This window comes from Penaeus monodon, chromosome 4 (assembly GCF_015228065.2).
Source record: "Penaeus monodon isolate SGIC_2016 chromosome 4, NSTDA_Pmon_1, whole genome shotgun sequence".
NCBI lineage: Eukaryota > Metazoa > Arthropoda > Malacostraca > Decapoda > Penaeidae > Penaeus > Penaeus monodon.
The window spans coordinates 32,655,831-32,668,458 of NC_051389.1; the positions used below are offsets into that span (position 1 = coordinate 32,655,831).

Here is a 12,628-nt window from a genome sequence, read left to right on the forward strand (position 1 = left end):
ATGTGCTGTGAGACACTGAGCCCATGTATCAGATAGAGATATCCATGCCCGGGCAGTTGAGCCAGCTCTATAATGTGTGTGCTAAATAGTTCGGTCACAATAGTGTGGCAATGTGTATGGTCATTGAAGATTGGTATAGCCATTTAAAATCTTCTAAAGTATTGCCATTCTAAATTTGTTAAAAATCAAATTGTAGACAGTAGGATGCTTCCCATTATTCATTGGAGTGGCTGAGGGTGCACAGTACCCAGCAGGTGGGTAAAAGATGTCATTGGATTAATAATGTTAAATGGGGAAAAAGAAAAAAGAAAAAAGAAAAAGAAAAAAGAAAAAAAAAAAGAAAGAAAAAAAAAAATCAAGCAATGGGGTAAACAAGTGAGATCAGGTAGGCCTAGTAATTGATTCTGCAGGGGAAAATGTAAAAAATAAAAATCATAGAAAGTGCATGTAAGCAGTGCCAAAGGGATAATGAGATGAAGATGCACAGGCACATAATCTAGATTTGAATTATTATTATCATTTGTTATAATTCTTCTACCTTTAAAATTTTCTCAGTTAGTCCTAGTTTGAGAGCCAAGTCTTCCTTCTCCTGAGACAAGACTTCAATTCTGGCCTCCTGTTCACTCTCCCTCGCTGCCAACTCAGCCAATTTCTCTGGATGATGAGACACTTACTGCTTAAAAAATCTTATGACAAATTAAAATCCTCAAAGTTGTTGATAAGAAAATAATAATAATAATAATAATAAAAAAGGAAGAAAATAAGAAGAGAACAGAAGACATTCTGCACAGTTTTCTCTAATTTTCAAGACTACTAAAGAACACACATATAACATTCATATCCTGGATGGAAGGTAAATTTAAAAAATATAACTTTAAAAATAAACAAAAAAGAAAAAGCATGGGTCATTATATCTGTAACTGCAATTAGTAGAAACTATACAGCATACAAATTATAAACAACCTTACTATACTAACCCTTATTATTACATAAAATGTAAGTTTTTTTATTAACAGAAGTTTAAAAATGTTTAAGCACACAAATAATATTTTCAATTAGCTGAAATGAAAATCAATAAAATCTTTACGTGTAACATAATCTAACTATAAAAACCATACAACAGAACTGTCAGTATTAAATGAAACTCACGAGTGAGGTGGTCAATTTTCCTGGACAGATGTGTAGACTGGGCAGACTTTCTGGCTAGCTGTTGTTGCAGTTGATGGTGCTCGTCCAGGGTGGGCAGGTCTCTCAGGTAGTCTGTTAATCTTGTTAGTTCTTCCAGTGTGGCTTTATGCTTTTCTGCTTTAGCCTGATATTTTTCTTTCATATCTCTGAGCTGAAATTTAAAGGGCGTTCATTCAACTACAAACTGCATGTGTGTACTTATGTAATAGCAACATATAATCATGCTTTAAAGGATACAATATTACCTTAGCCTCACCAACTGGTTAATGAAAACCATTATGCTTTGAAAATATTACTGCTAAGACATTCAGCCAAAGTGGCCACATAAATGGCAGGCAGTATCTTGTTCACTAAGGCATGAAAATTCAATTCTATATGTATAATTGTATTACTTAACTCTTCATAAAAGAGGAACTACCAGTCAGAAATCCACTCCAAATTTTTTTTTTGAAATACAGAATATATATTCCTAGATATATATCAAATGAAACAAATGTAACAGTATGAGAAAGTAGAGAGGAAAGAGAAGATAATGAGAGTAGGCACTTTACCTCTGAGTTCAAATTCCTCTCAGTCAAGGCAGCATTTGTCTCCAAGTCATTATATGCAGTTTGAAGCTGTTGGAGTTCATGTTCTGTGGCCCTGGTGATTGAATGCCATATAACATCCACAGGCTACTTTCAAAATTTGTGTTGCATTATATTTGAAACTTGACTTCTAAGAAAAGATGCACAAACTAACCCCAACATTTCCTCAAGTTTCACCTTCTCATAGAATAGCTGCTGATATTCTGTACTGCTTATGATGTCCCCATTTAACTTATCTTGGATCTCTTGGACCTGAAAAAGGTTACATCCTGTAAGTTCTTTGTGTGTGTATGTAGGGGGGAGGGGGTATGTGTGTGTTCATCTGTGAGTGCATGTGACTTCAAGAAATATTGTGACCTGTTTATTTTTTTTTCTTTTTAACTTCACTGTTTTCCTACTGTTTCTGCTAGAGACTTTAGATATTAAGTGAATGCCACAATAATCTTTTGCAGTAATATTTCAGGACCATCAGAAGCACAAGAACAGGAAAAGCAAGAAGGGGCTTGCCTGGTTCCGCAAAGAGTGAAGTTCCAAGTCACGAGAGCTGGGAGAGGCATGGGGTGTGTGGCCAAGGCTGGGAATGGGAGACCCTGTCCTTGGACTTCGTGCTAGTCCCTTTACTGGTGTTACTGTTGTGCCACTCTGTTGGTAGAAAGTAATGGGGGGTATTCAATTGAGTGACACAAATGAAATGAAGGATGAATACAGATCTTCATTCTGCAGAAATGGAGATGCTAAACACATTTCAGTTTGATATCCTGTATTTTCTTGATTTTTAACCCCTAAACAGGACCTAATATTCTGGAACATCTCTTGCAATTTGGGGGGTAATTCATGGTGCAATCCTCTTTCATCTCCACATTCCTCCGTGGCAACTACTGGTGGATAGCAACTGTGCAAACAGTGATAGTGTGTAGGCCTAATAAAACATAACCAGCATTCCCTCATGTTCCAATATGAAGATAATGTTAGTGAATATGATAATAGTAATGATGATGAGTGGAAAAGGCCTAAAGAAAAAAGAAAAAAAGAAAGAAACTGTAGAATAATTAATGGACTACTAAAGATTGTGTATCTACGCATAATGGAGAACATATCAAACCAACCAGTATTAGGAATCACCTGAATGATCTCGGATCAATTTACCTTGCTTTAGATCCTCTTGAATTGTATGCCATGATTAAAAGAATGAAATGAGCTAAGTAGTGTATAACACAGTGAAACAGATTCAGCATGCCCTGCAACATTGCTGCATTTACTTAAGCTGTAGGTCATTCAATATATTAATACAACAGATTTATTCAACATACATAAGTAAAGCAATGAAATGCAAAAGCAGCTTATCTAAAAATTCATATAAACAATGCTGAACAAATTAGAATTAAGTTAACAGGTCTTCTGTATTTGCAACACTACTGCAAACAACTTGAGATTACTTGTGTTTTTTATACTTTTCTATTTTCATCTTCAATGATAACCTATCATCCTTCTTTATTGCAGTACAGCAATAAAATTACTCATACTGGCACACTGGATATGATTTGGAATAAACAAATTCTTGAATCTGACTTAAACAATTTTTTTTTTTTTTTTTTTTTATTCAATTCGATTCAATTAGATTCGAGAAAGCTACTAAGTCATTTAAGAGTGGAACCCAATATCAATAGAATAAACCTATTTTTAGCATACCTGCAACCCAAGAAGGTGGGGTGAGGGAAAGTGTGGAGAAGAACTTTGATGTTTATGAACAAAGGCCGGAACTGCGCTTTCCCTTTCCATTGCAAAATCGTCCTCTCTGAAATTCAATCAGCCATCACTATGTGTACTTGCTTTCTCTCGGCCAATGAAAAATTGTGAAGACTGCATTCAACAAAGTATCACACTGCAAAGCTCTTTTTATAACTGACAATAAAATAAAATAAGAAAGAAGGCAAAGCAGGGACGAGAGGGAGGGAAGGAAGGAGAAGTGAAGAGAGGGAGGGAAGGAAGGAGAAGGGAAGAGAAGGAGGGAAGAAAGAAGAAGGGAAGAGAGATAGCAAGAAATTGAGAGAGAGAGCAAAAGAGGGGGGGGAAAGAGAGAGAGAAGAGAGACGAGAGAGAGAGAGAGAGAGAGAGCAAAAGGGAGGAGGGAGGAAAAAGAGAGAGAGAGAGAGAGAGAGGGGGGAGAGAAGGGAAAAAAAAAGAAAAGGGAGAGAGGGAAAAAGACGGGGGGGGGAGAGAAAAGGGGGGAGAGGAGAGGGGGGAGAAGGGAAAAAGGGAGAGAAAAAAAGAGAGAGAGAAGGGGGGGGAGGGAAAAGGGGGGGGGGGGGAGGAAAAAAAAGGGGGGGGGGGGAGAGAGAAAAAGGGGGGGGGGGGGGGGGGGGGGAGAGAAAGGGGAGGGAAAAAAAAAAAGGGGGGAAAAGAAGGAAAAAAAAAGGGGGGGGGGGGGAGAGAAAGGGGGAGAGAGGGGGAAAAAAAAGAGAGAGAAGAGAGAGAGAGAAGGGAAAAGAGAAGAAGAAGAGAGGGAGGGGGAAAAAAAAAAAAGGGGGGGGAGGGGGGGGGGGGGGGGGGGGGGGGAGGGAAAAAAAAAAAAGGGGAAAAAAGGGGGGGGAAGAGGAAAAAGGGAGAGGGGAGAGAGGGAGAGAGAGGAGAGAGAGAAAAGAGGGGAGAGAGGGGGAGAGAAAGGGAAAAAGAGAGAGAAGGGAAAAGAAAAAAAAGAGAGAGGGGGAAGGGGGGGAGAGAGAGGGGGGAAAAAAAGGGGAGGGGGAAGGGGAAAAAGGGGAAAAAAGGGGGGGGGTTAAAAGGGGGGAAAAGGGGGGGAGGAAAAAAGGGGGAGAGGGGAAAAAGGGGGGAGAGGGAAAAGGGGGAGGGGGGGAAAAAAAAAAAGAAGGGGGGGGGGGAAGGGGGGGGAAAAAAAAAAAGAAAAGGGGGGAAGGGGAAAAGGGGGGAGAGAGGGAAAAGGGGGGGGGGGGGAGGGGAGAGAGAGAGAGAGGGAGAGAAAGGGAGGAAAAGGGAGGGGGGAGGGGGGAGAGAGAGGGAAAAAAGGGGGGGGGGAAAAAGGGGAGGAAAAAGGGGGAGGGAGAGAGAGAGAGGAGAAAAAAAAAAGAAAAAAGGGGGGGGGGGAAGGGGGGAGGAAAAGAAAAAGGGGGGGGGGGGGGGGGGAAAAGGGGAGGGGGGGGAAGCGGGGAGGGGGGGAAGGGAGAGAGAGAGAGAAAGGGAGAGGGAAAAAAAAGGGGGGGAAGGGGGGAAAAAAAGAAAAAGAGAAGGGGGGAAAAAAAAAAGGAGAAAAAGGGGGGGGGGGAGGAGAAGGGGGGGGAAAAAAAGGAAAAGGAAAAGAGGGGGAGAAAAGGGGGGAGAGAGAGGGGAAAAAAGGGGGGAGAGAAGGGGAGGAAAAAGAGGGGGAAAGGGGGGGAGAAGGAAAAGAGGGGGGGGAAAAAAGGGGGGGGGGGGAGAGGGAGAAAGGGGGGGGGAAAAAAAGAGAGGGGGAAAAAGGGGGGGGAGAGGAAAAGGGGAAAGGGGGGAGAGGGGAAAAAAAGAAAAAAGGGGGGAAGGGGAGAGAAAAGGGGGAAAGAGAGAGAGACAGGAGAGGAGAGAGAGAGAGACAGGAGAGAGAGAGAGAGAGAGAGAGAGACAGGAGAGAGAGAGAGAGAGAGAGACAGGAGAGAGAGAGAGAGAGAGAGGAAGAGAGAGAGAGAGAGAGAAGAGAGAGAGAGAAGAGAGAGAGAAGAGAGAGAAAGAGAGGAGAGAGAGAGAGAGAGAGAAGAGAGAGAGAGAGAGAAGAGAGAAGAGAAGAGAGGAGGAGAGAGAGAGAGAGAGAAGAGAGAGAGAGAGAGAGAGAGAGAGAGAGAGAGAGAGAGAGAGAGAGAGAGAGAGAGCAAGAGAGAGGAGAGAGAGAGAGGAGAGCAAGAGAGAGAAGAGAGAGAGAGAGAGAGAGAAGAGAGAGAGAGAGAGAGGAGAGAGAAGGAGAAGAGAGAGAGAGAGAGAGAGAGAGAGAGAGAGAGAGAGAGAGAAGAAAGAGGAGAGAGAAAGACAGAAAGTGGAGAGAGAAAGAGAGAAGAGAGAGAGAGAAAGAGAAGAAAAAGAGAGAAGAAAGAGAGGAGAGAGAGAGAGAGAAGAGGAGAGAGAGAGAGGAGAGCAAAAAGGAGAAAAGAGAAGAGAGAGAGAGAGAGGAGAGAGAGAGAGAGAGAGAGAGAGCAGAGAGAGAGAGAGCAAGAGAGGAGAGAGCAAGAGAGGAGAGAGCAAGAGAGGAGAGAGCAAGAGAGGAGAGAGCAAGAGAGGAGAGAGCAAGAGAGAGAGAGAGAGAGAAAGAGCAAGAGAGAGAGAGAGAGAGAAAGAGAAGAGAGAGAGAGAGAGAGAGAGAGAGAGAGAGAGAGAGAGAGAATGAGAAATGGTGCCATGATATGGTCTTATATCTGGAAATTCATTATGAGAGACCTGGTGACCAGTCTAACACTTGGATTTACTGACCCAGGTGGGAAAGGCCTTACAAATGCAGAGGGGACCCTGCTTTTTCCTTCGGCTGCAATAGGAAATGCATGGTCCATCTTTTGGCCCCGTGACTTCCTGTCACTCAATCTTGGTGTTTTCCAGCCAGCTGAAAGTTTGTAGATTACAATAATGGATATCAAACATAATGAATGCAGGAAGTTTATGGTTACTGTACACTTATTTGTCTTGAAGCATGCTTAGGATAAATAATACCCTAGGATAAGTAATAACAAAATGGAACAGGGCCATGAATGGGTTTTGCTTCTTATGAGTTTGTCAATAATATCAGTCATCAGTTTTTGTTACTTGAAGCTACCACTCACTTTCATGCCTTACTGCAAACCTCTGTAGGGTAAATCTTAATAATTAACTCGCAACAGTTTTATAACCACAGCTTCTTATAATACCTGTTTGTTCAATCCAAATCTACTCTAAACTTTGTGGCCTGTAAAAGACCTGAAATATAAAGGCCAACTTGATAATGGCTGTGTCAAATGATAGTGTAATTCTTGACAGTTTGGATGCAATTCCAAGTCACAAAATTTATTCAACAATGCAAGTTGCTGTGACACAGCATGCCCTTCGGGCAGTATGCAAGGCATGATAGAGTGAGAAAGGGAGACTTATATCAGTTTTCTGCATTGGAAGTAAAATACTTTGGCTCATCCCAAGAAAACTGAAGTGAATTGAGGCATTTTTTATTGAAGCAACTTTTATGACATGGGATGAAAGTTGCTTTCAGTAATAATAATTGAAACTAAAGGAAAATCCTCACTTTCCTTATGTAACAACTGATATCCCATGTAGAATAGTATCAGTTTAATAAAAATAATAGCTACATTAATTCCTGGCACTTTGGCTATGCCCAAATACATAAATTTAGATGAGAAAGAGAAAGAAAAGAATTACACCAAGAAACACTAAGGTAACAGAAAAACTATTAGCAATGAATGGAAGGAATGTTGAAGCTTTCAATATATAATATTGCTTGTCCTCAGTTCAACCTATTCATTTCAATGCACTCAACACTCTTTCTTTATAAAGTGAGTTCTGTATTTTCAATTTACAATGGTAATGTAATACTGCCTTAGAAATCACATTCATTGATTCCATGCAGCACTTGTTGTGTGAAAGCATGAAGTACAAACACTGGTGCAATAATAGTGCAATTCTTCCTGGTAACTCTTACCCAGACAAAGAAATGCATGGAAGCCAACTAATCATTGAAACAAGTTGACCATATTATCAAGCGATGCTGTGGTTTCTACACTCCAAGAATGGTCAACATTCTGGAGGTTATTTTCAGAGTATCTTTGCATAACTGATCACAATGATTTTGGTATTGATGGATTCCACTCATCTTCAACTATCCAAATATAACAAAAATTATGCTGTGAAAGGTCTCTCTATTAGTGACAAACTTGGCCCAGAGAGCAGGGGAGGACATAAAAGGTACTAGAGAAATTGTATGGTAAAATGTGAATAAAATAAAGTAAATATGTAACTATAGTAATAATACACAATGAATATGTCACTGCAATATAGAATGCAGGGGGCTGTGTCCCCTGTGACCCCAACCCCCTAAGGGCTGCTGCTCCCAACCCCCACCCCCAGCTGAGCACTCCTACCTAGGTGGTATCTATCAATCCGCAGCATAATTTCTACGTGTGTGATAGAGAGAGGGAGAAATCCAATTGTTGCAATTGGATATCCAAAGGTATTGTGAAAAAATACCATTCTGCCAAAACAGAGCTGGTATACCTGCTGGTAATCCATCCTCTAACAAGGAACCTCTCCTGTTTCTGTTTTGAGGCTATAATAAGAGGCGAAATGGTCTGTTAGCCATTGCCGGAGTGCATAGCAATTGTGGAGAGGAAAAAGAAAAAAAAAATATATATACATACATATATACATACATTATATATATATATATATATATATATATATATATATATATATATATATATATATATATATATATATATATATGCAATATAAATTTTCCATTGGCACAATAACGGGTTCTTTCTCCTATGTTTTGGCAGTTCATCTTGGTCTCCTACATGGAGACCAAGCAAACACCTCCGAAAGGCTCCCCCAATTTCTCTCACTGTATCTGAAGATGACTTAAAAGCAGCCAAAAAATATATGACATAGACGAATGCTAAAACAGGATTCCACAGCCCTTTACCTTGGTTTTCCGCTTGCATTTCCCGCGGTGTGCAGCGCCTGAAGGCTCCGACGTCAATGGCAAGGCCGCCTCCCCGTCGGCCAATCAGAAGGCTTGCTCGCGGACCTGGACTGGAGGGAGCCGAACGATAAATATTTACATATATATAAATGCCACCATAAATGAGTTGCATCTTCGCTAATCTCAATTAATCAACCAATGAAGTTGCATTGGCACTTGTAAACAAACACGCATGAAAAACATTTAAAAGGAAATGTATGGGTAGTTCTCGTTAACCAAAATTGTTACTTAATTACCGTTCTGCAAATAACTTGTCTATACACAAGAACATTAAAATAAAAATTCGTTTTGCAAATATATGAACTTTCGGCAATCAAACTTGTCAATAAAGTTGTCCCGCTGAACATTTTTCGTGGAAAACTTAACATAACATACAATTGTTTCACCACAGTGCATGCAACACCAGTTTTCATGGTCAATTGTTTGTGTGATCTGCCATGCGCAATGGTAACTTAGTCTGATTCTGTGAAGAATGACTTCGGTACCTCTATTGATTGCTTCAGAGAGTGCCAGAGGCTCATAACCTGTGGCTTCTGAGTACCATCTGGCCGAGGGGGAGGATCTCGTTTTCTCTCTGTGCAGCTGCAGGAGGAAGGCACCAGCTGTGGCATTTACACTTCTCCCTTAAGATTTTTCGGCTCGGTTTTATGATCATGGGATTTGGTGGCATACCCCTGCCAATGTTAGCTAGTCTGTCAGCAAGCTCATTCCCTCTGAGGACAGAAGTCAGGAGGTAGATGTTGTCTTTAGGTGGGTTTTGTTGTAGACAGTCAGTGGCTGGCCTGGAGTCTGTATGTATGATCACGTGTCTTTCCCTCAGGGACGCGTGGACTAGGGCTCCCGTGATCGCAACTGCCTCTGCTTGTAGCGAGAAGGCGTTGTCTGTTACCCTCAGGGATTGTGTGGTATCCCTTGCTACAAAGCCGGCGCCTGCAATGTTGTTTAAGGGATCGACTTATTCATCCGCGAAGTAGTTTCTACTACCCAGAGGAGTGATGGCTGCAATGACCCTCTCAGCTTCTGCCTTCAGAGTAGGCATGGTGTATTGATTCTTTCTCTTAACAAGCTCATAACAGAGAACGCGATCAAAGTTTGTGCCCACGGTGGGGCTTCAACAAAGTCAGGGTGGGGGGAGTCCATGCCCTTGGCAAGTAGTTGTTCTTTGAGCTGATAGTGATAGTGTTTGCAAACGGCTCGTAGTCTTGTTCTATGCATCTGAGTATTTATTGTCTCATGGGAGTTTGGATGACCGTTGAAAAGAACTGAGCTGCCGTTAGATCAATTCGTGATTCCAGGGGGAGAAGGTTTGCCTCCATGAGGAGGTTGAGGGCCTTCGTCCACCTTGGGGCACCCAGAATGATCCTGGCAGCTTCATTTTGAATTGTCTCCAATTTTTCTCTTAATTTTAGCTTTGCGGTAATCAGGGAGACAAAAGCATAGTCTACAATGGCACGGGTGGCATGTACATAGAATGATCTTAGTACTTTATGTCTGGCTCCTATGTGTCTCCCAGACATTGTCATGACAGAAAGTCTTTCTTTGGTTCGGTCAACCAAGTACAGGACCTCCTTTTTAAAGGAGAGGGTCCGGTCAATCATTACCCCAAGGTATTGGAAGACCTGGACCCATTCCAAGTTCATTCCCTGGATTCTCAGATTTGTGCCTTGAACATTTAGTCTCGGAGCCATGGCTTTGGATTTGACTGCAGAGATCGTCCGTCCTGTCCTACAGCACTCCTCAGATACAAGGTCCAGACAGCACTGGGCTTTACGTAGGTAGTGTGGGTCCAGTGGAGATGATTGCGAGATCGTCTGCATAGGAGACGATCTTGCACCCCACTGGGAGTTCTATGTTGAGGATGCAGAACATTAGGGTATTGAAAAGGGCTGGACTGAGGACCCCACCCTGTGTTTTTCCATTTTCTAGTGGCATGTGCTGTGATAGGTGACCTTGGAATCTGACTTTGGCTGTTCTGTTCCTGAAATAGTCACCTATCCAAGCCAGGAACTTTCCTCTGATTCCCTTCTGGATCAGGCTCTCCTGAGTAGCAAGAGGACTTGCTAATTCAAAAGCCTTCTCCAGGTCTAGGAATACTACCACAGAAGTGACAGTACTGATTGTGCTCAAGAGCGTGGCTATGCTGTATGCTGTGCTCATGCCCCTTGTGAACCCATGGAGGTGTTCATGTGGGGGTCCCATTTTCCATTGGAGTCGGTTTAGTACCATTCTCTGGCCGTCTTGCCCAGACAGCTGAGGAGAGAGATGGGGCGTATTTCCCTGGCTCCTTTTGTTTTGGGATAGGAACTATGATGGCCCTCTTCCAGTTCTGCTGTAGAGTGGAAGTTTCCCAAGACTTATTGATGAGTTGCAGAAATACAAGCTCACCTGCCAGTCCTAGGTGGGAAATGATGGGGTACGAGATCCCATTAGAACCCGGGGTTGAGAAAGAACTGTTTTTGTAGTTTTTTCTTAGTTCCCTCAGAGAGAAAATAACATCTGAGTTATCGGGTTCGGCTGCCTTCTCTCTAAATGAGAAAGTCTGACTGGTTGTAGGCGATCTTGGTTTGCCCTCAGTTCAGCTGGCAGTCTGTTGCTGCTTGTTTTCACAGAGAACTCCTACACGTCTGTTTGCTTCTGATTGAGGGCCGTGGTGTGTGCACCTCGGGGCTGAGCGGCTAGTAGCTCACCTGACCTGTTGTCACAGCTCTGTAAAGGTGGTTTGGTGGTCAAAAGACTCACACCATTTGAGCCTCTTTTCCTGCCTGACTCTTATGGCAGTTTCCTTGGCATCCCTGACTGCTTCCCTTAGGAGGACTAAGATGTCAGGGGTTCTTTGCCTTCAGGAATGTTTTCTACACATGGTCACTCTGTAGTTGACTTCCTTAATCTTGTCATTAAAGTACCAGGCATCTTTATAACTCCTGGACCATGGCAGAGTTTTAGGTATAGTCTGTGAGGCTGCTTGATTTATGGCACTGATAAGTATGGCTTCAAGACATGGGCCAAGGCATTCTGAAATGCTTGCCAGTTGGCCTTGTCTGTTTTCCATGTTGAATTTGGTTGTGGCATTTGGGCTGAGCCAGCATAAGGGTAGTAACAGTGCCATAATGGTCACTTGTGACGCACTCATCGACACACCATCTAATTCTCTCCACCAGAGCTGCAGTGGCCAGGGTGAGGTCTAGGACCCCTCCTTTGACATGCATTGCCTCTTGGCTGTTGAGAAGAGTGATCTCGGGGAAAGTTTCAAGACTGTTGGCTATGTGATAGCCTGCCACATCTGGTGTCCTGCAAGGAGCAAGGATGCAGTGCTGTGCATTGAAATCTCCCCCTATGATCACTTGGTCTTGTGCTGCAGTAGCACAGACCTGGCTGATGTCTAAGCTCCTACAGCCTGGCCTGCTGTACACATTGTACAGCTTGAGGGGGCCCCCAGACAGGTGAATCTCAACGGCAAGAGATTCAGCATCCTCTCCACAGTGCGGTGCATTGGCTGTTGCGGAGCAAGGGATTGTTGCTCTGACCAGGGTGATCAAGCCACTTTTGCCAGCTATACTTGGCAGCATGAAGACATGATAGCCTGAGAAACGAACAGTCCCCTCTATTAATATCTCCTGGAGCATGACAGTGTCAATGTTCCTTGACTGCACTATTGCGTGGAGGATGGCATTCTTTGTATTGAAGCAAAGATGTTCCAGTGTGGTATGCTTAGATTGTGTTTCTTGATGTTAATTGATGATAGTTATGTCAGAGATATCTTTATATTCGGCTTCAAAGTCAGTTGTGTCGGAGTCTGACAGCTCCATTGTGAAGTCCTTGCTGGTTGAGAGATCTTCATCTCTTGTCAGGCTAACCGTGGGTCCACTGGGAGGTGGAGAGCCTTTGGTAGCTCTGACTTTTGTCAGTTTGGCTTATCTCACTTCAGGCTTTGTCTGCGTATCTTTTCTCTTTTCTGACTTACCTGAATAAGGTCAGCTTGCTCTGGCACTGGCTGCACTGATTCAGCCTGTTCTGGCTCTGCCTGTGAAGGAAGTCTTTTCTCTTTTGTTCTGTCCCCAGACAAGGGTGCCTTAGAGAGAGGAACAGAGTCTGGTTGCTTTTCAGCAACCTCTTGTCGCCTGAGGGCCACCTCTTT

The 12,628-nt window shown here is 42.9% G+C and overlaps 1 protein-coding gene across 1 annotated transcript; it reads right to left on the reverse strand.

The window, feature by feature from the left end:
- Positions 1-538: 538 nt before the first annotated feature.
- LOC119572530 lies at positions 539-12,059 on the reverse strand (the record flags this gene model as incomplete). The annotated part of the gene is given in 13 exon segments (XM_037919637.1): positions 539-654; positions 1,150-1,339; positions 1,740-1,830; positions 1,930-2,027; positions 2,283-2,417; positions 3,465-3,570; positions 6,222-6,348; positions 8,434-8,543; positions 8,813-8,925; positions 9,299-9,423; positions 11,181-11,199; positions 11,703-11,804; positions 12,018-12,059. Coding segments are annotated over 13 exon segments (1,374 nt in total), but the record flags the coding sequence as incomplete, so codon positions are not given.
- Between the last annotated feature and the right edge of the window lie 569 nt (positions 12,060-12,628).